The sequence below is a fragment of the Schistocerca gregaria genome, unplaced genomic scaffold (genome assembly GCF_023897955.1).
Source record: "Schistocerca gregaria isolate iqSchGreg1 unplaced genomic scaffold, iqSchGreg1.2 ptg000473l, whole genome shotgun sequence".
Taxonomy (NCBI): domain Eukaryota; kingdom Metazoa; phylum Arthropoda; class Insecta; order Orthoptera; family Acrididae; genus Schistocerca; species Schistocerca gregaria.
Window position 1 is genome coordinate 42,942 of NW_026061886.1, and position 24,937 is coordinate 67,878.

Here is a 24,937-nt window from a genome sequence, read left to right on the forward strand (position 1 = left end):
AATGGAACTCATCACGCAGTCTATTTGCTTCTCGACATCGCGAGTGCGTCGGTGCAGCACCTCCAAAGTAGAATTTCGAGTCTTCAAGCTATTTTCTCGACCAATTTTTGTGTGTTCTAGAAAGTAGATGAGCAAAGTACCAATGTCATGCCCAGATGCTTCGTATACTTCCGTAAACTTTTCTAACACCTTCTTCTGATCACCTGGAGGCTGTTCGGAAAACTGTAGAGGCATTCAGTCTGTGGCAAAACTATTGAAGGCCTATAAAAATAGAACCAAAAAAATGCTCTAATCCGCACAAATTTGCGCCCACGTTGTCCTATTTTGCCCGCTTCCTAACGCCTCTCCGAACCTTCTGGCCGAGAACGCTCCAGCTCTCGCGCACGAAGCACACCTGACACTAAATAAAACCCGCGACGACCTCTCGAAAAGTCAGCAATATACACACACATCTCCTTGAGCTAAAGTTTTTTTTTTTTTTTTTTTTGCAAAAATTGTACGAAAAGGCATCCGGCGCTGCTCTGCCTCACACCCGTCTCGGCCACCACTTTTTTCCGTTACAACCGTGGGCGCCTGTCCCTTCTGCTCGCCCGTCGTCGCGCGCTCTGCGACACGTCGCAGCGCGCGTGGACCCAATGCACGAAAACACTTTTGTGATGCACACGTGCGCAAGACACACTCAGATACAAACGCAATTTTTTACACTTTATTCACTGCTCGAAAAATCTGAGTCGCTCGATAACTCGTCCAAGTAGCTTTTTCTCCTCCTCCTCTTCTTCTTCTTGCTCTTTCTGGCCTCAGCGCTCTCTTCCTCGACGTGCCAAACCGTCTCCAGCTGACGCCTGAACGCCTCTGACTGCTGAACTCCTTCGTCTAGAGCTCCTTTTTTGGCTCTTTTCTCGCGCTTGATCTCCGCTTTGAGCTGCCTCAAGGCGACCTTGTAGGCCCTCCTGCACGCGCGAATGCTCTCTACAGGCCTCGGGAGAGTCCTCACATCCGAGTTTTCCGCCTTGCGCAAGAATTGGCGAAAGTAAGCCTGTTCTTCTGGACGAACGAGCGTGTACGCCTCGGCGGAGTTTCCGGCTCGTCCGGCTCTCCCGACACGATGGACGTAGCCCTTTATGTGCTCCGGCGCATCGTAGTTGACCACGACGTGAACCACTCCAAATTCCAGGCCTCTGGACGCCAAGTCCGACGCTACCAGGACACCGCCTTTGCCTTGCTGAAACCTCAGCAAGATGCGATTTCGCTCTTTCTGAGGAACGTTCGAATTGTACTCAAACACAGATGCGCAATTCAAGCACTCTAATTCCTTCATAAATCGCAGCAGCAAGCACAGACGGTGCGCCGTGTCGGCCGAGCCCGCGAAACACAACGCTTGCCCATCCTTCCCGCACTGATTCAAAATGTGCAAGAGCACCAGGGGCTTCTCTTGAGGCTCAGTTACAAACACATATTGACTGATCGTCTGCGGAATGCAAAAAATCGTACCCGTCTCGGGACGCGTCGCCACGAAAAACGACGGACGCCAAAGCCTCAACTCCGCCAATTTTTCCGGATTCCGCGTCACCGTCGCGGAGAAAATCAAAGTTTGCAGCCAAGGAGACGCCCGATCATCTATCAACTTCATGGTCAACTTTTTGGGACGAAGACCTCTCCCCACCTCCAACATGTCGACGGCCCCGCTATCGACACTTGACACGCCGTCCACAGAATCAGACCGATTGATGGCGCTCTGCATTCCGGTAACCCAACTCTGGTAAGAATCCGCCAACAACCTGTCTATCTCATCCAAAACCAAAAACTGCAAGTAACACAACGAAAATTCAGACACCTCCTCCAAACACTCCACCAACTCGTCAGGCGTGCCCACCAGTACGTCTGCACGCAACCATCTGTCCTCGCCCCCACCCTCGTCCTCACCCCCGTCCTCACCCGACCAGTCCAACTTGTATGCAGTTCGTCCATACAAAGTTTCTATACACAATGGCGTACCTCTGGCCACAGACACGAGCACGTCGGCTACCTGCAGGGCCAGCTCGCGCGTGGGCACCAACACCAGCGCTCTCAACCGCTGTACCAACCTACTCGACAACGTCTGCACGATCGGAATGGCGTACACCAACGTCTTTCCAGACCCAGTAGGTGCACACACACACACGTCACCCCCAAAATGGACGCCGCGCAAAATGTGCGGAATCACCTCGCACTGCACCGGAAACAACTCCTTCACGCCCATCTTCTCTAAGTTCTCGATTATGAACTCGTCCACGCATTTGAAGCCGACCGCACGCAGCTCTTCAAGACTGACTCTCTTGGCCTGGTCTATCGTAAACCTCGCTTCGTCGCCCCCCCCCCCTGCCACACTTCCGTCGACTTCGTGCTCTCCCGTAGCCATCGGCCGTTTCGACTAAACCCGGCCGCAATCACAGAGTCGCACGCTCAAGGACTTCAAAAAAATTTTTTTTTTTGACGGCCACGTCCCCGTCACCCCAAGCCCCGTTTTCTGTTTAACGCCACCGCGCGAATCAGAGCAGACACCTCACCTACCCTCTTACCCCCTGCGAGAAAAACTCACCTACCAACCCCTTCTCGCGTCCACCGCCTCTCTGCCCACCTTCCTCTCCCCAAATGTATATGCACAAACGCAGTGCCGCCACTCGCTCGTTCCCAGACAGAATCACGACCAAATGCTGGGGATACGCCATTCTGTGCTTCTGTCTATTCAGTTTTGTGTTCGGCATGTACACTCTTTTTGTCAGCAAGTTCCTGCCTTACACGGGCAACCCAATATTTGACGCCATCAAAGATGACTACTATTACTTCCCACTCATTCTACTTTGGACTCCCCTAACCTTCATCTTCGTGTATTTGAATTGGCTCAGCATCAAAATTTTCAAGTACAATTAAGCTGCAAAAAAAAAATAACCTCAAGAGTGCAAATCAACCTCTCTCGATCCCACGCAACCGCCATACAATACATAAACTCAAGGCTCATCTCTAGAAGAAGGTCGCCTGCGCTTCGAAACGTAGTCGTACCGATGGTCCTCTTTCCTGCCGTCGACGTATCTGCGAGTTTCTTTTCTGTCATCTTTGCTGTTGTACCGGCGGCTATCTTCTGCGTGGCCGCCGTGTCGATGCACATCCCTTCTCTCGTCGTCCGCATACCGATGGCCATCTTCCCTACCGTGCCCGTGACCCTTTTCCATGTCCTGCGCCCACCTTGAATTCCTCTTATCCCCTCCTCGGTACTCTTTTGGTCGCCTGTTGTCCCACTCACGGTCCCCGTGTACGCGGTCCTGCCAGCGTATGGCATCCTCGTATTCTGGTACAAACGTGTACTTACTCGAACTATCTCCCCCAATCTGCTGGTCGTTGCGGTAGTGGTACTTCAGCTCAATCCCGTCGTTGCGATCCTCCTGGTTTTGTCGCCTTGCCCTTTTCTTGAAATAGTTCCTCCACCCGCCGGCTGCGCGCAAACTGGCCTTGCTGACGGATTGGGAAAAGTCCACGTGAATGTGTCTCTCGTCGAATAAGACGTTCTGCATCTTCAAATAGGCCTCTTCGCACGCCTCTTTCTCCGCAAACTCCACGAATCCGTAGCACAAACTGTCTCCGTGGCGATCCAAAATCACCTCCGCGCTCAAAATTTCTCCGAAACGAGAAAACAGGACGCGAAGCGACTTGGCCGTCGTAAGCGGGTTCAACCTACACACAAATAAAACGTTCTCCGGAGGCCTGATGTCCGCATCGGGAATGTCTCCAATCAAGGCCAAAATCTCCGAGTTTGCGCGCGCATCCTGCTCCGCCAGACGTTCTCTCTTCTGTACCTCCGTCTCTTCGTTCACCTGCAGCTCCTCGTCCAACATGTCCTCCGGCCAATTCGGAGGAGACGGAGACCTTGAAGGAACACGCAATCCTTTCGGATCCTCGAAAGGATCGTCCAAAACGCTAGAATGCTGAATGCACAGCAGCTGGTATGGCCGACCTGTCTCGTCGACTACCGCGTCATTAATTCTGTCCAACACCTCCAAACCCTCCGCCACGTATCCAAAAATAGTGTGCTTTCCATCCAACACCTTGATGTTGTCAATCGTTGTGATATAGAATTGGGAGGCGTTCATATCCTTCCCGGCATTGGCCATCGCAACCACGCCCTTGAACGAATGCTTCAAGTGAGGACGAATTTCGTCCTCGAAAAAGCGAGCCTGGTCCCCGTACAGCAAGCTAAACCTCACGTCAACGCATGTGCGACCTCGCAGCGATAAAAAAAATACGCCACACACAACGACGATCCCCCCGCTCTGTACTCAAACTAGTTCATAAATCCTACACACACGCACCCATAAATGCTAGATCCGCCCTTACCTGTCCCAGTCGGGTCGCCAGTTTGTATAATGTAGTTTTTTTGGATGTTGTGGAATATGCAGTGGTCATAGTACTTGACCTTGCTTAACTTTAAAAAGTTCTTGCACGTGTTCGGGCAGTCATCGATGTACAGGTCGATGACGATATCGCCCATGCAGGTCTCGAAAAGTACGCTCATCGAAGGCCAGGCAGTCTGCACCCTAGGAAAACATCAAGTCGAAGAGAGACTCATCAAAAACTGCGGCGAGATGGTTGCATAGACAAGACGCTTAGGCAGCGTATGCACGCGGTATATTTTTTTCATATACAAACTGCTTTTTTTTTTTTTGGAATCAAACCCTATGTCCCTGCCTCTAGGTACACTGGTGTGGGCGAAGGCGGAAGACCTTTTTTGGCCTGCCTTGGTAATCGATGAACAAGAAGCGCCTTCGAGTATCACAGAGGCTCCCCACACCTCGGAACAGATTCTCCTTCGTTTCTTCGGTCAACCGGTCTCGTACGGATGGGTCGACACGTATCTCCCTTTCAGGGATAACTACAAGAACTGCAGCACGGAAACTCGGGCGAACTTCGTCTCTGCACTGCAAGAAGCGGAGCAATATGAAATGGCCCAAAACAACGCGCATCTACTGAACCAGGACCCCGTTCAAGACGAGGACCTGAAAGAATCCTCTGAGTCTTCCGGTGATTCAAGCTACGAGGAAGCGTCTTTTTTGCCTAAACGAAACAACCGCTCCCAACGCCGAGCAGCTACGACACGGAAGAAGCATTCAGCATCGTCCAGTCTCGAAACAGAACATGACGGCGACCAACCTCCAAAAAAAGAATCCAAATACTCTCGCCGTTCCACTCGGACTCCTGGTAAAAACGCCGCTTCAAACAAGCCAAAAACCTCCAAAATTAGAAAAAACGCAAAGTTCAAACAAAAATTCAACGTGGCCAAAGATGTATACACCCTCGTTTCAAACATCCGAACACATATAAACAACAACCAGCCAAAAGAAGCCTTGCTCCAACTAAAAACTTTCGATCCAGTCCAACCTTCGGCAAACGCCCATCCGTTTTCCAAATTGGGTGCCTATGAGCTCAAACTCAGTCGTCTCGGAAAGCTGATTCATTGTCTATCTCGACATCCAGATGACAGCATTTCCTCCTATTGTAAAATGCTTTTAAATCATTTCAGAAACGCCGTTCGCTCGGAATTTGACTTTCCCGAGGAGCTGAAGGCCGTGGGTGCACCTCGCACTGTGTCCTCATCCACAATTCATATCATGCCCGTGGTGTCCGATGACCATTGGGTTCCTCCGGGACCAACCGTTACTGTTGCAGGAAAAGTAGAAGACAGCTCAAATGTCCTGCAGGAGGAGGGCAGCGCCGATACCTCTCCTACCTGAAAACTGCTAGTCTACAATCTCATTAACCCCTAAACTGGGAAAAAAAAGTATGAACGTTTTTTTAGATCAAGGCAAAAATAAGAGAAACCATGCTTTTTTAGTTATCCAATAGTTGCCACGTTTTAATGTCACACATTCTAACGCAAGTCCGTCCAACTATGCTCGGGCCTTTTTTTGTCTTTCTTCAAATCTGAACTTTTGACATTATCCTCCGTCGATTCTTCTGAAATCCCGGATGCGGCAGCACTCTCGGCCCTAGATCAACTAGCCGTTGGCTTGGATTTTGCTGCATCCCTGATGTCAGTTGGATTCAACTGCCTGGGTGTACCGGCCTGTGGATCCAAACGTTTGTCGCATCTGCTTGCTACTTGCTACTTCTGACTTTCCTTTTGGCCTTGCCATCAGGATTGGCCTGATTGTTGCCCGCGCTCGCTTCTTTAGATGCCTTGGCGGGCTTATCTAAATCGGCTGTATTCGTTGCAGACCTGGTGTTTCTGGCCAGCTTCGCCTTTTCGGTCGTTACCCTGGGCTTTGCTGCGGTCACCTTTGGCCTAGACATCTTCGGTTCGGGCTCCGATTCGTTAGTCTTTGTAGTCGGGCTTCGAGATTTTATCTCTTTCTCACCAACTTTTTGCTTTTTTTCCTCAGACTTGGGCTCTGCAAGACCGTCTGTCTGAGCGCTCTTGGCCGCAGACTTCCTGCTTTTCGTAGCTGAAGTCGACTTGGATGCCTTGGCGGTGCCTGTGTCTCTTTCGACAGGCGGCGCGCCCTCGGTATTGCCATTTCCCTCACCTGCTGAATTCCCTTGTATATTGTTCGTCACTTTTTTTTTCTGCGTTAAAGAATTTGGTACAAATTCTGAATTAACACTCAAAAAATCGGAGGATGACCACCAATAACGATCTTACGTACTGCAGAAGAGCTTAATGTCTTGGTGATTCGCTTGGCCGGTGCATCTGCAGGCTTTGCACCACTATCCTTTGGAACCTTGCCCTCCGGTCGAGAGTTTGCTTTGGGAGGTCCTTCAGACGAGTCAAAAGAGTTGCCGCTGTCTGGTACATGTACCTTGGACGGCTCCTCTTTCCTACTGTCCTCAGGCTCTACGGCCCGCTTCTTGGGCTTTTGATTCGTCAGTCTATACAAAAAAAGAGTTCGTACATTGATTAGTCTTCATAATTCTGAAACGAAACGCATGATAGTTGACAGGCGAGCGCAGTCGTCTTGAATTAGCTCAACAAGCAGCCAAGAAAGCCCTCGACACAAGGCTATTTTTTTGATGCTGGGACTCGAGCACGGTTGTACGCATGAGAGAAACGTGTGACAGAAAAAGCAGAGCATGAAAAATCAGATTCGTCGATTTTATGTTGTAGTGGGCGTATATGCACCACCTTTTCTGCTCAAAACCGTCTTGTCAAAGGTTCTTGCATGGGCCTTTCGATTGTGCAGAGACAAGATAGTTTGCCATTTAACGAATGCATACCTAGTCGCTCGACCGACTGAAGGGCTGTTTTTTGATAATGAGTCTCCATAGCCCTGTAAATCGATATTTTTTGCTATCCGTACAGACGACCTAGTCGAAGGCATTGTGCACAATTATTAAATGAAAAAAAATAACTCACAAAAGCATTTATTTGTCCGTTAACTGATACAACTATTTTTAAGTTTTGTAAGGAGAGGTGCTTACGTGGCTTGCTCATCGCATACTTAACATGCCTAATTGGTGAATTCTACTATGCCCACATTTTTCTGTTATTTTTTGTTTTTGTGAGAATTACTTTTATCTCGTCATGCAGGGTAGGGGAAGCCCCGACAATGGTAATCAATGTGTAGGGTCTAAAATTATACGCTGACAGCCAATGTACACGGGTCTAAAATCATATGCTAAAAATGCTGATTCGCCTATAATAGCATTCAGCAGACTCTATTTTGTTGCCAGAAAAAAGTGAATCACAATATTTTACAAGTTCTGAGTAAAATAAAATACTTTCAAATATCAAACCATTTTCATCTGCGCAGTGACTTGGTTTTTTACAAAGCAGTTATGTACATTTCATCATCCCTGCCGAAGATCTACAGTTGGCTTTCTCTCAAATTATATCAGCTGGAGTTGATAACTGCCGTCTATCTACTCGGTAAAACCGAGCGACGAATTATTTGTATCCTTTTTGTAATATAAACATTCGTGCACTGTCCAAATATAGAGCGCGTTTTTACGCCCTTTTGACGCTTACACCAATTTTAGGCCTTAACATCATCACCTAATCCGAGATTTCGTGAGTATAATGATAATTTCGGTCACGATATGGAAATTCTATCAATGGCTCACAGGGAACATTTATCTCGATCACACCAGGCCATTTATGTAATGAAGCAATAAAAAGCGTGATTTCAAATACCAGATAGAAATATGCGTGCTTTCAATTTGGTGTTGTCTGTTGATTCAATACACTCTGAAATGACATAGAAAATATTGTTTGTCAGTTCAAATTCAAAGTTCACCAGACGGTTTTAAAAAAAGACACATCTTCAGCTTTTGCGTCGTCCACCTCTGCACGCGCTGCAAGTTACCCTCCGCTAGGCTCCGAATCCGGATCTCTGTTTCATCGGCGCAATGCTGCCTTTTTATGGCGTATAGAGAGAGGACGTTCCGTGCAGAGGTATTCGCGGCGCTACAAATCTGCCCATCCCAAAGGGTATACATTTTGGGACGTTGCTCGTCTTCAGGAGTTAGAGGCGCGTCGAATCTCTCTTCAAAGACTCAAATCACGCGTCGCCAGCTCGTTCACAGCTAGTCGGGCACACGTATTTCGACCCACTTCGTACAACGCTTTCTCGTACGCAACGCAACCAATGCGTGAAAAAAAATGTACGGACATATTTAAAAGAGCGCCCTTGGCAAACGTAGGGGATACTTAGGCCGAAGTCGATTCCTCTTGTTGGTCCGAGCCCCACGCCTTCCGTCAGAATCGTTATAGCACGTGAAACAGATAATGCACGGTTAATGCGAGTCTTCAGCGATCAGTGTGGGGTGGAAATCTGGTCTTGAGAGACCGACGAGGGTATAAATGTCGCATAGCTTGCTCTATTTCCTTCAATAAATGTGGTACGATTTTCAGCGCAAAAAGCAATTGACATCGCCATTATTTTTTCTTGCCACAGCATTACCTGTGTGTAGCATAGAAAACTGCCCAGATCTCTCTGTTACGCTTCTAGCGCATTATGGCAGAAAACGATAATCATAATAGAATGACATTTGGCGGTGGGTGGTATGTGTTCGTGTGGCCGCGCTCCACGACAATGTGCCTTGTCACGTCACTACGAAAACTAACCTATCCCCTAGTTTTTGGGGAATGGAGGTACATCTGCTTCAGTCTGTGTGACTAGTGAGTAAAGATTGACCGACTCGCGCCACAGAAACATTTCAGGGAAGAGTTCGGGTCTGCTATTAGATCGGTTCAGGTTGGCTATGCCGGTGGCACGCTCGCGAATCCCACCTACGAGGTATGTCCTTTCGGACAGGGTCTGAAGTGATATGCTTTCCGATTTGACGTCTCCCTGACGCGGGGATGGAATACTCTTGTCACCATGCTCGCAAGAATGTCTGTCAGGGCGACACCGGGCATGCCGAGGCGATAACCGCCATCTACGACCCCGAAAAAGTCTCTTATCGCAAGCTGTTGGACTTCTTCTGGAGTATCCACGACCCAACGACAAAAAATGCGCAAGGAATGGACAGGGGGACTCAATACAGATCTGTAGTGTTTTATCACACACCTGAGCAAAAAACGGAAGCCGAGAACTACAAGAAGGAACTGCAGGCGTCCAAGTTCAACAAACCCATCGTCACCGAGATTGTAGAAGCCACCACCTTCTATCCGGCCGAGGAATATCATCAAAACTACCTAAAAAAAAATCCTCATGGCACGTAAACACATCTCGAGAATTCAGAAAAAAATCAGCGGTTTTTTTTTGACGAGGCCTCTGATTGGTCCCCACAGTGTTACTTACTCGACCCACGCATCCTTTAGGTTATTGCAACCATTTCCGAAGGTGGACGCAAAACTAGTCTGAGGGCTGAGCGCTGAGTGCATGTTCCGCCAGGGAGTTAGTCCATAAAGCGCTGCTCGCCCCTGTCACAAATTCCTGAAACAGTGTCTCTCCTAATTTTTGTGCTATCTTTAATGTTATGGAAATTGCGGGATACTGCGCCAATGACGGACGGGTAGGTGTGTACGTAGGCCTCCATGATCCCGAGCGCACTTGTTTACACGTGTCAGTCCTCTTACGTTCGAGGTGAATTTTGCCTTGGACACCGCGGTTGCCTTCAAAATTTAAGAATTGGGCTGGGGAACTCGCTTGCTGCGTTTCTTGCTGATGCGAGGCTTGGGCGCAAGTCTCTGGCTATCCTTCCTGAATGTCACGCCGCAATTTGCATTCTGTTCTTTCGGACAAAAGGTTTGGTGAATTCTTCTGGCTTCTCGGAGTCCGCTCTGATAAGCTCCCGCAACGGTCGCCGGATGGTACGGATTCGTTGCCTCCCCGGCAAAAAATAAATGGTCGTTTATGGGCATCGACAGCGCAACGTAGTCCTGCGCCGTTGAGCCAACTGCGAGGTAGGAGTAAGACCCCCTCGAGTACTGATCACTCTTCCACCTTGTTACAGCGCTTGAAACCGCAACGGGCTTTCTCTTTAACTTATAGATTTTTTTCAAAACACGTATCACTTCCTGAATCAGTTCGCAATCGGACCGCTCTTCTATCCGATGCGCCGCCTCTCCCGCGCACAGCGCCACCAGAATAGGCGTCTGGCTAAATTTTTGCATGTTCCAAAATAGATAGATATGCCCCCTCTCCTTTCTACCACTTGACTGATTCACTGTGCCGAACCAGTCCACGTCTTTGTCCCAAAACACCTTTTCAAACCGAATGATAATTTTGTTCAACAAGCCAAACCCCAACTTTTGTATCGCCATCTGCTTCTCGACCGGTAGCTCGGGCTTGAACCGACATTCGCCACCTTTCAGCACGCCGAGCGGTAGCGTCACCAAGGCCGCATCCCCCTCGTATTCTCGGCCGTACTGATCCATCATCACGACCTTTTTACCAAATTCGGAATATCTGACCTCTTTGACTTCAACGTTAAGGGCCACATCCAAGTCACGCGCTAGCGGCTCTATCATCGCCGAATATCCATTAACGAGCATCAAGTGATTACCTGCAAATTCGTGCACATCATCTTGATCCCAACAATTGTTCGAGAGAGCTGACAAGTCCGTTGCACATGCGTACTCTAAATTAGCGTAAAACCAATCCAGTACGTATCCCTTCTCCTGGCTCAAATCACCCGTCAATTCGTCCAACACTAGACCCAACGAACGATCGGTCTCCAGACTATCTGACCTCTGCTTGACAGCCGCCTCCAGCATCTGATCAAACATTTCACTAACTTGGGAATCCAGGCGTGTGCTCACTACCTCGCCCGACTGGCGATTATATAATACGCCGTTCTCTCCGATTGGGTACGCTACCAACGACAATTGTCGAAACAATTCGTCTAGTGGATTCCCAACCAGGCCCGTGATGATAGACGCGCCAAAATCTATCAAGCTACCACCCAATGACTCGCTGGTGTGCACTCTCCCACCCAATCTGTTTCTCGCCTCTAAGACTTGAACCTGATAGCCAAACTGGTGAAGCTGATTCCCTGCCGCCAAACCAGCCGCCCCAGCTCCGAGAATCAGAATTTTTTTACTGTTTTTCATATGATCTAAATGTCTGAACACTGGCTCAACGATTTTTTTTCGCCGTCAGTACGCTTATGACGGCAAGAGAAAGACGCGAACCGCGTGCATGTTGCACTTTAACAGCAAAATTAAACTTTTTTTTGTACCCACTTCTTGCATAAAAGCATGCACGTACTGGCTGTCTTCATCTCAGAATTGGAAAACAAGCCCACGTTGATGTGTCCCCGAACTGTCAAAAACCAATACACTCTTTCGATGTCCTGGCGAAACTTGGCCTTTTAACACATGCAAAATCGAACCATACGTTTGTATACAACATTATCAACATTCGCGTATTCGTATGTTCGTTATTAGCAAGCACTCAACTAAAGACGACAGCAGGAACTTTAATCAAACCGCAAGACTTCAAACAATACGCTCCACCACTGCAATTCTGCCCCAAATCGTACCAGAACGTACCTGAACCATATTAAACACTTTTTTTAAAGTTAAAAACTTAAACGGATTTCGCTTCCACAAACCTAAAATAGAGTTCCTTGCTTCAGTGTAGTCGCACTCGCATTCGACATATTCGGGAAAATAAGCCTTTTCGAATTCCTCCATCTCGTAAGGATTGAAATCTGCCAGCTCCGCTGCTTCGTTGTCTTGTCTGTCCCTTTCATCATTTGCGATGTCCAACTCTTTGTATTTGTCATTCACGCTATGACTCCCAACGAGTTTTGAACCGGCGGATCGCTTTGCTCGCTCGTTCACTTTGAGCCCAGGTATCGAATACTCACTCATTCCTATCTTTTGGCTACATCTATCTTCCGCACCAACTGATTCTACATTTAATTTTCTCTTACGCCTGCTTGCATCATCAGGCAGCTTTGAATTTATGTCCATCCGACCACCTGCGACCTTGGTACATTCTGTGAGAAGCTCTTTGCTTACTTCGCTCTGAATAACTGGGTATTCTGCGCCATCCAACAGTTTATTTAGTCCCATCTTGTTCCAGCAGCAATCGGAGCTAAACGAGTGTTCTCTGTCTACTATGCGATACACAGCCCAACGAGGGCAAAAACACAAGATGCGCTTATGTTAATCTTCAAATAGGCGAAACCGCCGAAAAACACAAAAACCAGACGACCGTCTCAGACGGCCTTTCAAGTTCGATTATTTATTTATAATGAAAAAGTTAATAATTTCAGTTAAATGAGAAGCATTGATTCATAAAAAAAATATAATACGATTGCGGACAGAAATCTCTGGCTCATGGATTTATGCCCGTCGTACACGTTCAACAAATAAGGAAACCAGAGTCCTTAAAATTTTCGGTGGACAATATAAAAATTGCCAGAAAAGTGTCTCACATACCTTTGCTTTTGGATGCCCCTCGCTGTAGCGGAGAGTTTTAAAAAATCATAAACTTTTCAAAAAAAAATATAATTGTTATTCTGATATTTGTGTATTTGTATCCGCCCTGACGTTGTAAAAAAAATTATCTCAACTACAACTCAGCCTCGATATAAGGTTTTCTGAAGCTCCCTGGTATAAAAAAGGTAAGTCATCAAATTTTATGTGCACCAATTTACTATTTTATGTTGAAAACAGCTCACTTTAAAAGAAAATTTTGCTTTTAAAGTTATAGTTACTGAGAAGATTTCAATGTAAACGGTCTTTTATATATTGGCAGAAACTTGAGATTGTTGACTATGGCGCTAGAAAAGCCGCACTCTAGATGTTTGTTTGTATTGACCTTTATAATGCCTTGCGCTTCGTGACATTAAATACGCAGTTTTTAATGCAAGCCGACCACCGTCCCTTGTCTTGACTCGGTTAACGTCATATCTGAGTTCTATCTTTGTCAACGTCGCTTGCTTCTAAATTGATGTCGAATGGCAGGTCTTTGACGTATTCCTTTATGGTATCGCTTTGAAACTGAATGAGATAAAATTCTCTTACAACAAAATACTTTTATGCGACGTACTTGAGGGTTTGGAGCTGTAACTTGAGTTCGTCATACTTTTCAACTTGCCTATAGGACGTTAGCTCTGCTCCTGGAAGTTTTTCTAAAGCCAAACTAAGAGCCAGAAACCTGGTCTTAAAAATACAAACCTAAGGTTTTCTAAGTAAATTTTGGGTAACCTGACATTTGGATAATATGCAAAAAGCTATACGTGTCGTCCATCGACTGTCAACGGTACTTGTTTAAGCAAATTGGTATCATCTGGGCCCACAGATATTATCTCTGACAGGAGAGCAATAAGATCAGGCAGCAAAAGAGAAATATTTTGAGCAATTAAGGTAATGTCCATGCTTCAAAAAATATGACTTATGCCTTATTCGAATTGCAGTTACTTGCGGTGTCTACACCTCTAGGCCGTATCTATTTGTGTAAAAAAGATGATTTTTGGCTTACCATTCTATTTATTTTCTCATTGAAATCGAGATGGCTTCTATCCGAGCCGAGATTTACGTAGGGAGTGAGCTCGTTGACAGCATTGATAAGACTAGCGGGATCCCTTATGAGGCGGAATTTGAATCTCTGCCAACTCCGGCGGATATTAAAAAAATACTCAATTGTAACATAACGCAAGACTTAGTTGAGCAACAAAGAGATATTTCCTGTTTATTGAATTCCATCGCCATAGTTCAAGAAGAGAGTAACACCAAACTTACAAGACTTATGAATAAATACGGCTGTATTTCTCCAGACAAGAAGCAGCCAATAGAAGATGAAGAGGTGTATTGAAGTAAAAAATGAAGAAGCGCAAATTGCAGAGCTTTCTTTTTGACCGATAATATATGTGTGACATACATGTTCTACTCCGCTTATCTGTGCTACAGACTAATGACTTGTTTATTTTGAAAGCCTGCCCTTTCGCTGCTCTGCAAATACTAGCGCTTAAGATAGGTTTTAATTCAAAGCACAAGACTAGTGTCATCTGAGAGTGCTCTCATGATTTATACCAATTAAACACATTTCTCGGCTATCAAACCAGTGTTAGCAGTTTTAAATGCATAACTACAGAGAGTATTTGACAAAACATTTTTTTATTACAATGCAGTTTTATTTATAACTGGGCATGAAACAATTTCAAATGCCCTAACCGTTAAATCGCAGATGTACCATCTTACACCTGTCTTTGTTTATGCGCATATATAACGTTATCTGTGCATACGAAATTAGATATTTTTAGGCATCGCAATTTCATATTTTTTCTGTTGATTGTTTTCAAGATTGAATTTTTGCAGTCACCTAAAACACTTACGACATAAATTATGGGTTTAACCTGTGCAATTGCTTTGAATTGTAGGTATTCAGTAGACGTTATGTAGAAACTTCTAAATTTTGCAGTTCCAAGAATTTATAGAATTAAAAAATTAGACCATCCGCGTATATGTGGTGAATACTTAATTTTTGACTCGTCTTTGCGAAATGTTATCCCATCTAATGAGAATGAGCGATCGGCAGTTTAAAAAAAAAGAGGACGTTTGTCATTACATCACTTATAGCCATTAAAATCTATGTTGATGATGTGAAATTGTTTAAATATTTCTCAATAAACCAATTCCATTCAATATGGTATGTCTTCGAAAAACAAAGCTGAAAAGAACAATTGCTGTAAATGCATAACATTAAATTTTTTTACTCGAATTTTTGTAAATTTTAACTTAACCCTTTTTAAACCTTCTTTGGGTTTTTGTAATAAACATGTCAGAGCAGAATACGCAACCAAAGAACTCATTGTTCAATGCATTCGGCTTAATTTATAAACTTCCTAATAAAAATTTTGACTACAGCGAAATGCTATCTAGAGTCGGCGCTCCTTCTGGCACAGATAGGTATTATTTAGCAAGGATACTTTCTTCTTCAGGAATTATTCCCTTGGCTTATACATTCCTAGTTGCGCTCCCTATATCTTGGAAAATTATCAGTATGCTCGTCACCGATATATATTATCTTTTTCAATAGTGTGAGATACCGCGCTTTTAACTTTTCTAACTCCTGGGCATACACTGATAGCAAGCAAATGCTCTAGGGGCCGAAAAATGCTTTATTTGATGACAAGTACCTTTGCTATCACTCTCGTCTCGAGTGCTCACTCTTTGCTATCTACGAATTACTTGCTTAACAGGATGAAAAATTACGAACTCAGGACGCTTACCGCAGCGGCCTTACATGGTCGTTTAACTAAAGAAGAATTTGAGGTGTATAAAAACAATACACTAGCGCATCTTGTTCCGGAGGATTCAAACTGGAATCCACCGCAGAAGCCAGTTGAGATCGATGAGAAAGTATTCATTAATCAAAGTCGAATTACAACTAAAACCAGCCCACCTTATCTAAACAAACGTCTGCCTGAAGCCATTAGAGCAGAAAAATTGATGCAAGAATCCAAGGCCAATTCTGTCTAAGTCCAATACGTTTTAATGTATCTGTAATGCATTCGGACAGTATATATACATGTCAAACAACGTATGTCTTTTTGTGAGTCCAAACTTTTAACAAAATTTGTTACAGCATGCAGCACGCGCAATCCTTTTTTACGAAGCTAAAAATACCTTGAACCTCATGTAGCTTCATTTTTTTTGTAAATCTCTTATTTGATACAGTACATACTATACTGTTTCCATTTTCAAGCCAAGTATAATTTGCTGAGCTCTCTCCATCTCCCCTACTACTCAGATATTTGTCAGCACACTTTTGACTAAAATGGCAAATTCAGTCCAACTGCTTTCATATACAACCAACTGTTGCTGTATATTTATAACTTTGATCTTGATAGCTTATACTATAAACTTTGTCTCTTTTAAATCTCTATTCTTTTGGCATATTGTCTGCATGGTTCTTTCGTATGCCCTGATTATGTCTCAAGCAATTTTACTACTGATCAATCAGTATGGCATTTTTTGCTATTTTGTCAACCTTAACAAAATGCAAAAAGTCACCTTACATTTCATACTTCAGGTTCGAAATGTCATTTGCCCTAAGGTCTGATTTCAAATAGTTGGCACTAATAAGATTTTCTGATTTATAAATGCACTACAGCTTCTGGCCGCAGCCCTGTATATTGCTGGATCCCTCTGCATCTATATAAATAAAAAAAATTATAATAAACCTCATTTTACAACCTGGCATGGCAAGTTTGGTCTGTCAACAAACGTGATAATGTGCGTAGATAACGGTTTTTCATTTTTTTTGCATATTATTAACAGATTTTCTTGTACAGGGTGTCGCAACTATTTTTAGGATTATACATGTATTGCTTGTCAAAAGCCTATTTCAATCCAATCTTTGAAAAACGAAAAATAGGCATTTCCTTGAGATCACTTCATCGGCTAATCTCGGTTACAGGGTAAGTGAAGCATGTTTTTAATAAGGAACAGATCTGTATCATCTTATCAAATTAAATTCTTTTTAAAATTAGGTTTGTTTTAGGTATTTGGAGTTTTATGTTGGCTATGCAATCAAATTTTGTCAAAGAAACTTTCCCTGAAACTATAACATTTATGATTTTAACGTTTTTGGCCTTCTTGGGATCAGCTGTTTTTACGATGGGCTCAAAGCTTCTTTACAAACCTATCCAGCAACCGCTACTGGTTCCGTCATAGAAGACATTTAATACTAGCCATTTTTTGACCTAAAACCTTGTTTGGTTTCCCGTATTCTGAGGAAATAAACAACATGGTTACTCTAGTATCCAATAACGGGAGCAATACTTGTCTTAATTCCCCAAAATTTAATATCGAGACTTATCATCTGGCAAGCAAACGATTTATCATATATTCCTAAGATTTGTTATTTGCGAGAGTCTACATTATCTTGTTTTCAGTAAATGTGACTATTTTTTAGTAAGAAAATGTGTTTTTTTAAGATGAGGGGGTGACATTTTAAGTGATAAAAACGATTTATTTTTACATTCTTGTAAAAATTCATTCTATCACAACATATGTTACTAGACGTTGTCTGCACTTACCCAAAAAAAGAATTGGTTTTAGTTTAATGGAACTGGGAGATCTGAGAAATGATGTTATTCCGTATTGATGCCTAGTTTTTGAAACAGCGTATCAACTTCTACCATATCCAAGGCTCCTTGATTGAGATACTTTTTATGTTTTCGATACGATTCATGTTCAAGTTAGCAATGTGTAAATTAGCGAGTACTAGAAAATCGGAGTGTTGCTCTAAGTCGAGAATCATAACACGTACAGCATACTGGACTTTTTCATCGGGTCCGACAATAAATTCTCCACCGTATTGTTGTTTGTCACCGCTCCCAAAGCCGTAGTTTATAATTTGTTTGAAAGAATACAGTATCCCTGAAAACGCATTAGTAGTGACATTTTTATGCCCCCTCTGTCCATGAAATAATTCCAGAAGGTTTTTAGCGCGTTGCAGTCCTAGGTTGTCATATATTTTGCGAGTTGGATCGGTATAGACGTCGCCTTCAAACGCTGTGTCTTGCTTGAAGGTAGGAATACATTGAGGCTCGCCGCATCCAATTGCCACGATATTGATATTGTTTGCTTCTAATTCAGCCTCGTGCTTTTTTTGCATTTTAGCGACTTCGGTGATGTAGTCTCGACATATATAGCACGAAAAGTGCCTTAGAAACAATAAGACGTTGCTGTTTTTGAAGGCGTGAGTCAAGTGCCTAAAGGTCGTCAATAGTTAGAAGCATTGAAATGTCATACGTTTTGCCGTTTTTGTATAGAGCTGAGAAGTTAATAGGCTTTGCGTCTACCGTAAGCAGCTGGCAGTCGACTGAACTTTCGAATGCCCTGTTGACCTGCTCGAGGTCTGCTGTAGACGCTCCGGTTACGGGATCAGACATATTATTAAAGCAAATAATAAGCCTTAGCAAAAGCTAAAAACGACAGAAATGCAGTTTGTATGGATTATTTTGTATATTGTGACGGGTGCACACATAATGCGCATATTTCATGTGTAGCGATGGTTTTGAAAAAGAGTATTTTTATTTTGGCTGTGTCGAGATAGCGTGTGGATTTAAGCCAAGCTGGGCAGTTGTCTTTTCGTTAATTGAATCTCGAGCGCGCGAAGGCATAGTCTTGTGTCGCTTGAAGCAATTAAAAGGTTCATCGTAGAAGAGTTATATTTTGTCATGATATTGGCGCAGGCTTTTCAGGAGTATGCAGCTGTCAAAGACGCTTGAAAAGTTGGGCGCTTTTAGTCCGGAAAGTGAGTTGGGCGCTATGAATTCAGACAAGGTCGAGGTGCTTCAAGCTCTTGATAGTCAACTTGGACTATCGAATATTCAGAGTGTTGCGTGTTTTGACAAGGTGCTCTGTACCAGTGTGTTGTGCCTGCTGCGCCTGCTTGAGGACGGCGATATAGCCGTTTGGTCCTTGGCTGAGCAGATACTTGTCAAGGCAATCAAGACTCATTTCGTCTACCGCGACAAAATTCTTCGCCAGATCTGGAAGGTTATGCAAGACTCGAGCGTGAAGGGCCGGTCGCGTAGGTTCGCCATTGAGTTATTCTCTGTCCAGTCTGCCTGCGTCAGGCCGTCCTACGCGGAGAAGATACGAGGTAGGCTCTTGGAGGTGCTTGGCGAGATTGTGGCGGAAAGCGACAATCAATTGCTACAAGAGACGTTGGTGAGGTTTATAGAGCCCATTGTTGTACAATATTGCGTGGTGGATTTGCCGATTGAGAGGTTTGATGGTTTGATAAGTGCGCTTCTCGAAAACCTTGGCTCGAGTTGCGAGGGGGTGAGGCGTTCGTCCGTCGCGTGCTTTGTTGCTCTGTGCAGGTGTCACCGACAGCGCTGCGAGTTTTTGAATCTGATAACGAGGAGGATGCTCGGTTTGGTGTTGTCGGAGGGTGCGAGCTGCGGCGCGGAGGTTCGACAAGGCGGGGCGCTGGACGGGCGCGGTTTCTTTCGGTCTGATGGAGAGGGTTGGCTTGCGAGGTGCGCTGGGGTCGAGTTGGAGGGTCGGTCGTCTTGGGTGTCTTCGGCGTCGGTTTTGGCGAAGGAGGTAGAGACCGTCCTTCAGAGCAAGACGCCGTGCGCCGTGCAGGGCGTGATTTACGGTTTGAAGCAGTTGTTGAAGGCTTCGAAGGTTTTCATGGCCGAGGACCCGTATTTCACGCCGAACGTACTGGGTGTTCAGTTGGATTTGGTTGTTCGAATAGCTCTTTTGGTTCTCGATTCCAAGGACAGCGGCTTGACGGTGGCGTCGCTGGAGCTCGTTCAAGAAGTTTTGCAGAATCACTGGACGGCGCTCAAGAGGCTCGGAGGCACCGATTCGATATCGATGAGTGAGGGCGAGGTGGAGGATTTGCTCGAAATGTTGCTATATTTTTTCGGGGAGGCGTTGTTTCGGTCGGCGACGCGCGTCAGTGTGCAGATACTTGTGGTGTCTTGTCTGTGCGCCTTGTGTGCTACGGGTCATCACTTGGTTCAGAAGTTTATCAAGTTTCACTTTGAGGAGTTGGTTGGTCTGCTGAGACACACGGATCCCCTGCTCCGCGCGCAGATTCACTATTTTTTCGGTTGTTTTATATCCGACTGGGTGGTGTGTCACGATCGAATAGAGTGGCCCGAGCTGAACGTGTTTGAGTTGGTGGTTACGGTTCTCGAGCGCGTGTTCGAGGAGGATTCGGCGATAGTTGCCAAGATGTCGTGCGAGGGCTTCGTGCTGTGCATAGAGCCGCTATTGTCCAGCAAGCACGCATTCGTGGTGTTGTACATGCTGCGGCGCATGTTTTTCGTTGACCAGGGCGCGCGCCTGCTGCAGCTGGAGTTTTACGCGTTCGTGGGGAGGGTTGACTATGCGGTGATGGCCTGTCTGGAGCAGAGTCTGAAGGAGCCTGAGGCGCTGCAGAGTTGCGGCGCGTGGTTGCCCGCGGAGCTGGCGCTGAGGTCGAGTTGTTCGGCGCAGGGGTTCGTGGTTGACTTTTTGGTGCAGTCTCTGGAAAGCGCGGACAGCCGGATTCAGCAGAAGGCCGTCGAGGCGCTGGTGGACGCGGCGTCTAGTTTGCAGTACGCGCGTTTCATTGAAAATTCCGAAAACAGAAGGTACGCGGCGCTGCTGAAGGTTTTCGGCTTGCAGACGTGCAGCGCGCCCGGCCGAGCGGGCGGTCCTGGGGCGGAGGAGGGCGCTGGTTGGCTGATGTGGCGCCTCGCTCAGAAGGCGCACAGGACGGGTGACGAGGCGTTTTTGAAGCTGTTTTACCGCTTGCTTCGCAGACTGGTTGAGAGCGGACACAGATTGCCGTTGCAGTTGGTGAGGATGATCACGGACCAGTTGTCTTTCAGCGACTTGGTGTCGGATCTGGACGTGCAGATGGACCTGATGGTTATTTTGCCCGAGTTTCTGGCGCGAATGGGGGGCGACTTCGCCGAGTTCGTTCCGAGCGTGCTGGTGCACATTGCAAGGGTGGTGTCGGTGTTGTCGAAGGTGCTGACGAGGAGGCCGGTGCCGCAGTTCAGGGAGTCCAAGTCGAAGGCGCAGGGGTCGGTGGGGCTGGGCTCGATCCAGGCGCAGCCGCAGTACTTGAATTTTTGGCAGAGGTTGCAGGGGATTTACAACTTGTCTCGGTCGTCGCTTCACCGGGGTCTTTTCGACGAAATTTGCGAGAAGTTGTTGGGCGCGGTGAGGTCGGCGGTGATGTCGGTGGGCGAGGACGCGGTTTCTTGTCTGTGCGACTTGGAGGTGTGCCTGAGGGAGTGCTTGGACGGCGGCACGGGGGAGGCATTGAGGTGTCTGCGCGCGGTGTTTTCGGTTTTGCGCGGCGACGAGGAGTCGAGTGCGCGCTCGAGGGTGGCGGGAGCGGAGAGTCGGGGAGCGGAGAGGAGGTTGCCTCGAAGGAGTCGCTTGGTGGTCGACGTTGCGAACACGGTTTGCCCGGACGCGCAGACGGCGGGGGTCGGTTCGGCGGTCGGCGAGGGGGGGCGTTCGGTGCGAGGAGTTGGCGGGGGGTTTGGAGCCCGCGGAGAGGCGGCGGATGTTCAAGCGGTTCGAGCCGGTGCTGTTGCAGTGCGTGGAGAGGTATTTGGTCTCGCGCGAGGTGGAGGTGCGTCGGTTGATCCTGGAGACGTTGACTGACGTGGTGTTGGCGAGGGACGGCTCGTTGGAGTACGCGTGCGTGGACCAGGATTTGGGGTTCGGCCGCCGGATATACGAGGAGCTGGCGGAGAGCTGCGCGGGCCACGCGGCGGCGGTTGTCGCGGCGGGGGGCGCGAGGGGGGGGTTGGAGGAGGAGTTGATGGAGTCGCTGGCCGCGCGAGAGGGGGCGAGGGCGTTGAGGGTACCGGGAGCGGGGGAGAGGGGGGGGGGGGTGGGGGCGGCGAGCGTTACGCGGAGTTGGCGGTACAGAAGGTGTGTTTTGTGTACGCGTTGTTTTTCAAGTTGGGGGTGGTTTGTTACGGGCTCGAGTTCGTGTCGCTGGTGCGCGTGTCGTTCGCGTTGTCGTGGCGAGCTAGGGCGAACGAGTCGGCGTTTTCGACGTTGGTGTCGTTGGTGTTTGGAGAGGGCTTGCTGCGGGAGTGGCAGGAGGCGGTGGGGGGGGGGGGTCTGGCCGAGGCGGAAAGGGCGCCGTCGTCGATTGGCACGCGGTTTTCGACGTTGTTTGACAGGTTTGGTGGCGGGGGGGAGGCGAGGGGAGCGGGGGAGGCGGGGGGGCGGGTGTCGGAGGAGCGAGGAGGCGGGGCGTTCGAGATTAGACAGGGCGCGCAGTTTTTGTACGAGTTGCGGCGGGCGGTGATAGTAGAGTTGCTTTCGTTGGTGCCGGACGCGAGGGCGGTGGAGTTGCTCTCGAGCGCGTTGGGGAGGGTGCGTTGTTTCGCGAGGGGGGAGAGGAGGGCGCTGACGAGGTTGGTGCACGACGGGTTGGTGGCGGTGATGTGCCGACGAGGTGCGTGTTTGCCGTTCGCCGGGGTGACGTATGGAGACGTGTTGGGGTTGTACCGGTTGTCTGATTTGATTCCGGACTCGTGCGTGGACCTTTCGGCGGTCGCGATTGCATTTGTGAGCGTGTGTATGCGTTCTTTGGAGAGCGAGGCGCCGGATCGGTCGGCGGAGGGGTTCGAGAGGGTGGCGCGAGGCCTGAAGGGTTTGCTGCCGCGCGCGTCGCACTTCGGGATTCACGCGCCGTTTTTCTTGAGCGCGGACTACCCGGAGCTGTCCGGCTGCAGCGCGGACATGGTGAAGTTGGAGGGGTACGCGCGTGACGCGCCGGGGCGAGTCTGGGCGTGTTGCGGCCTCTATTTGTTGCGGCTGCTGGCGCGCTTTTCGCAGGACCAGCTCGCGGCCGCGCTGGACGCGCCGGTCGCCGCCTACTTCGGGGGCGCGCCTGGTGGGTGCGGCCGCGAGTCCGTGGGCTCTTGGACGCTGGAGTGCTTCTCTCGCTTCTTGGTCGCGCTGCTCGAGAGGGGGGCGCGCGCGTTCGCCGCGCAGGTCATGTCTCGGGAGCAGCGCGAGGATTGGACTCGCCTCATGTGCTCTTTTGTGTACACGATCGTTCGCATTTGCGAGCGCCGCGCCGTTCGCTGCGCTCCGGGACTCGACGCCGAGAAGGCGACCTCCTGGAGGAGTCCTGGCGCGCCTGCCGCCGCCGACAGCGACTTCTGGTCCGAGTCATCCGGCGAGCTCTTCTCCAACGAGCTGCTCAGCCCCGAGCGGTCGCAGCTCTCTGCCTCTCTCTGCCAGGTGCTCCAGTCCGTCGACCTCCTCACCGGCGCGCTACTCAGCAGCTCCGGCGCGCTTGCCTTCTCGCTCTGCAAGCTCTACCGTGCCGTCTGCTTCGCCGAAGGGCTCGAGCGCCTCCTCCTCAGGCTCGAGCGCCTCCTCAGCGACGGCTCCCCCTCCAACCCCCTTGGCTGGACCTGGCACTACGACGCGCTGCGTGCCACCTCCTTCGCCTTCCTCTGCCAACTCGTCTGCAAGCTCACCGACTCCTCCCAACGCGACCTCTACATCTCACGCCTCCTCTCGCGTCCCTCCCACCTCGACCTCATCGTCCGTCACGCCTATAACCGAGACGTCGCTCTCCTCTTCCACGCCCTCGCCACCTCCCACCGCAACCACCAACACCTCCTCCTCTGCCACGTCGACCAACGCATGAAAGACGACCTCTCCCACCCCTCCCTCGCTCCTCCTCACGTCCACCGGCTCCTCCAGGTCCTCACCTCCCTCACTCCCAACTCCGGGGTCCTCCAGGTCCTCTTCGACCACTTCGTCCAGTCCCGCTACGCCTCCGTCGTCATCGTCTCCGAACGCTACCTCCAAGGACTCAAAGACGACCTCACCTTCTTCGACCCCTCCATCCGCGAAAACGCTAAATCCATGCTCTCCTCCCACCGCCATAAACTCAGACCCGCCTTCCTCAACTCCCTCTCCAAAGAACTCAACTGGACCACCCTCCCCCTCCCCCTCCCCCCCTCCCCTCCCCTCGACCTCCTCACCCCCTTCGACCGCCAACTCTTCTCCTACCTCTCCTCTCACTGTCCCCGCGGCTCCCCCGCCGCCTCCCGCACCCTCCTCGCCTCCCTCTCCTCCCCACACCTCTTCCACATGGCACTCCAACTCCCCTGCGTCGACGCCCACGCCCTCAGCCGCCTCCTCCCCTCCCCTCGCGCTCTCCGCTTCCGCGACCAAATCCTCCACTCCTCCTGCTCCATCCTCAAAGACTTCCTCCTCAAGCACCACATCACCCTCCCCCTCGACCTTCACCACACCGACCCCCTCCCCCTCCTCCTCTCCATTCGACGCCTCCACCCCCCCTCCGACGGCCTCTCCGACCTCCTCTCCACCTCCACCCCCCCCCCATACCACACACACACACACCCCCCCCCCAACCCCCGCGACTGGCGCGACTGTGTCCACCTCTTCCGACTCGTCCACCTCGTCCTCAAACACCTCAAACCCCACACCCACCCCTCTCTCCACACCCCCTCCCACCACCCCCTCGACCCCCACCCTCTCTCCTCCCTCCTCCCTCTCCTCTTCGGACTCCCCTCCGTCACCTCCCTCTCCGCCTTCTTCTCCTCCTCCCTCCTCCAACAACGCACCCCACCCTCCCTCTTCGACCTCTCCGTCCTCCTCTCCCTCCTCAAATCCCTCCTCTCCCTCCACCACGCACACCACCTCCCCCCACCCCTCTCACACCCCTACTTCCAACCCATCCTCTCCCTCCTCTACCACCTCTCCCTCCTCCTCCTCCCCCCTCCCGACCCCCCACGCACCCCTCCCACTCCCAACTCCTCCACTTCCTCCTCTCCCCACTCTCCAACCCCCTCTCTCGCCCCTCCCCCTCCCTCTGGCCCCCCCCCACCCCCTCCTCCCCCCCTCCTCTCCCTCCTCCGACGCCTCGCCCGCTCCCACCCCTCCCTCGAAACCTCCCTCTACCCACTCCAACCCAACCCCATCAACTTCGACCACAACGACTCGCCCCTCTCCCTCCTCTCCCAATTCTCCTAC

At 49.0% G+C, this 24,937-nt stretch overlaps 5 protein-coding genes and 3 long non-coding RNA genes across 9 annotated transcripts; 2 read left to right on the forward strand and 6 right to left on the reverse strand.

Annotated features, from left to right (window-relative positions):
* Positions 1-706: 706 nt before the first annotated feature.
* Positions 707-2,239, reverse strand: LOC126313396 (ATP-dependent RNA helicase DDX51-like). Its single transcript, XM_049992343.1, has one exon. It carries the CDS (start codon positions 2,237-2,239, stop codon positions 707-709), a length of 1,533 nt encoding a protein of 510 aa, XP_049848300.1.
* A 440-nt stretch (positions 2,240-2,679) lies between these two features.
* On the reverse strand, positions 2,680-4,676 carry LOC126313314 (uncharacterized). Of its 2 annotated transcripts, XM_049992267.1 has the most exons (3): positions 4,344-4,644; positions 3,040-4,227; positions 2,680-2,855 (listed from the first exon to the last, which is right to left on the reverse strand). In XM_049992267.1, the coding sequence occupies exons 1-3, from the start codon at positions 4,544-4,546 to the stop codon at positions 2,831-2,833; spliced, it is 1,416 nt and encodes a 471-aa protein (XP_049848224.1). In that variant the 5' UTR covers positions 4,547-4,644; the 3' UTR covers positions 2,680-2,830. The 2 variants fall into 2 exon arrangements, with proteins under 2 accessions (XP_049848224.1, XP_049848223.1); XM_049992266.1 differs by lacking the exon at positions 2,680-2,855 and having other exon boundaries at positions 2,867-4,227; positions 4,344-4,676.
* A 1,450-nt stretch (positions 4,677-6,126) lies between these two features.
* Positions 6,127-7,364, reverse strand: LOC126313315 (histone H1.1-like). The gene is made up of 3 exons (XM_049992268.1): positions 7,243-7,364; positions 6,675-6,897; positions 6,127-6,594 (listed from the first exon to the last, which is right to left on the reverse strand). Exons 1-3 carry the CDS (start codon positions 7,344-7,346, stop codon positions 6,127-6,129), a joined length of 795 nt encoding a protein of 264 aa, XP_049848225.1. The 5' UTR covers positions 7,347-7,364.
* Positions 7,365-8,926: 1,562 nt separating this feature from the next.
* LOC126313305 (peptide methionine sulfoxide reductase-like) lies at positions 8,927-9,911 on the forward strand. Its single transcript, XM_049992260.1, has 5 exons — positions 8,927-9,028; positions 9,103-9,118; positions 9,177-9,263; positions 9,359-9,683; positions 9,791-9,911. The coding sequence occupies exons 1-5, from the start codon at positions 8,982-8,984 to the stop codon at positions 9,826-9,828; spliced, it is 513 nt and encodes a 170-aa protein (XP_049848217.1). The 5' UTR covers positions 8,927-8,981; the 3' UTR covers positions 9,829-9,911.
* LOC126313304 (uncharacterized) lies at positions 9,684-12,883 on the reverse strand. Its single transcript, XM_049992259.1, has 4 exons — positions 12,863-12,883; positions 11,966-12,648; positions 11,682-11,781; positions 9,684-11,544 (listed from the first exon to the last, which is right to left on the reverse strand). Exons 2-4 carry the CDS (start codon positions 12,491-12,493, stop codon positions 10,094-10,096), a joined length of 2,079 nt encoding a protein of 692 aa, XP_049848216.1. The 5' UTR covers positions 12,494-12,648; positions 12,863-12,883; the 3' UTR covers positions 9,684-10,093.
* A 283-nt stretch (positions 12,884-13,166) lies between these two features.
* Positions 13,167-13,870, reverse strand: LOC126313317 (uncharacterized). Its single transcript, XR_007555108.1, has 3 exons — positions 13,693-13,870; positions 13,476-13,603; positions 13,167-13,418 (listed from the first exon to the last, which is right to left on the reverse strand). It is a non-coding gene; the product is annotated as an uncharacterized LOC126313317 (long non-coding RNA).
* A 2,238-nt stretch (positions 13,871-16,108) lies between these two features.
* On the forward strand, positions 16,109-17,301 carry LOC126313309 (uncharacterized). Its single transcript, XR_007555104.1, has 4 exons — positions 16,109-16,460; positions 16,542-16,663; positions 16,723-16,848; positions 16,921-17,301. It is a non-coding gene; the product is annotated as an uncharacterized LOC126313309 (long non-coding RNA).
* Positions 17,302-17,381: 80 nt separating this feature from the next.
* Positions 17,382-18,345, reverse strand: LOC126313316 (uncharacterized). The gene is made up of 3 exons (XR_007555107.1): positions 18,188-18,345; positions 17,703-18,120; positions 17,382-17,598 (listed from the first exon to the last, which is right to left on the reverse strand). It is a non-coding gene; the product is annotated as an uncharacterized LOC126313316 (long non-coding RNA).
* Between the last annotated feature and the right edge of the window lie 6,592 nt (positions 18,346-24,937).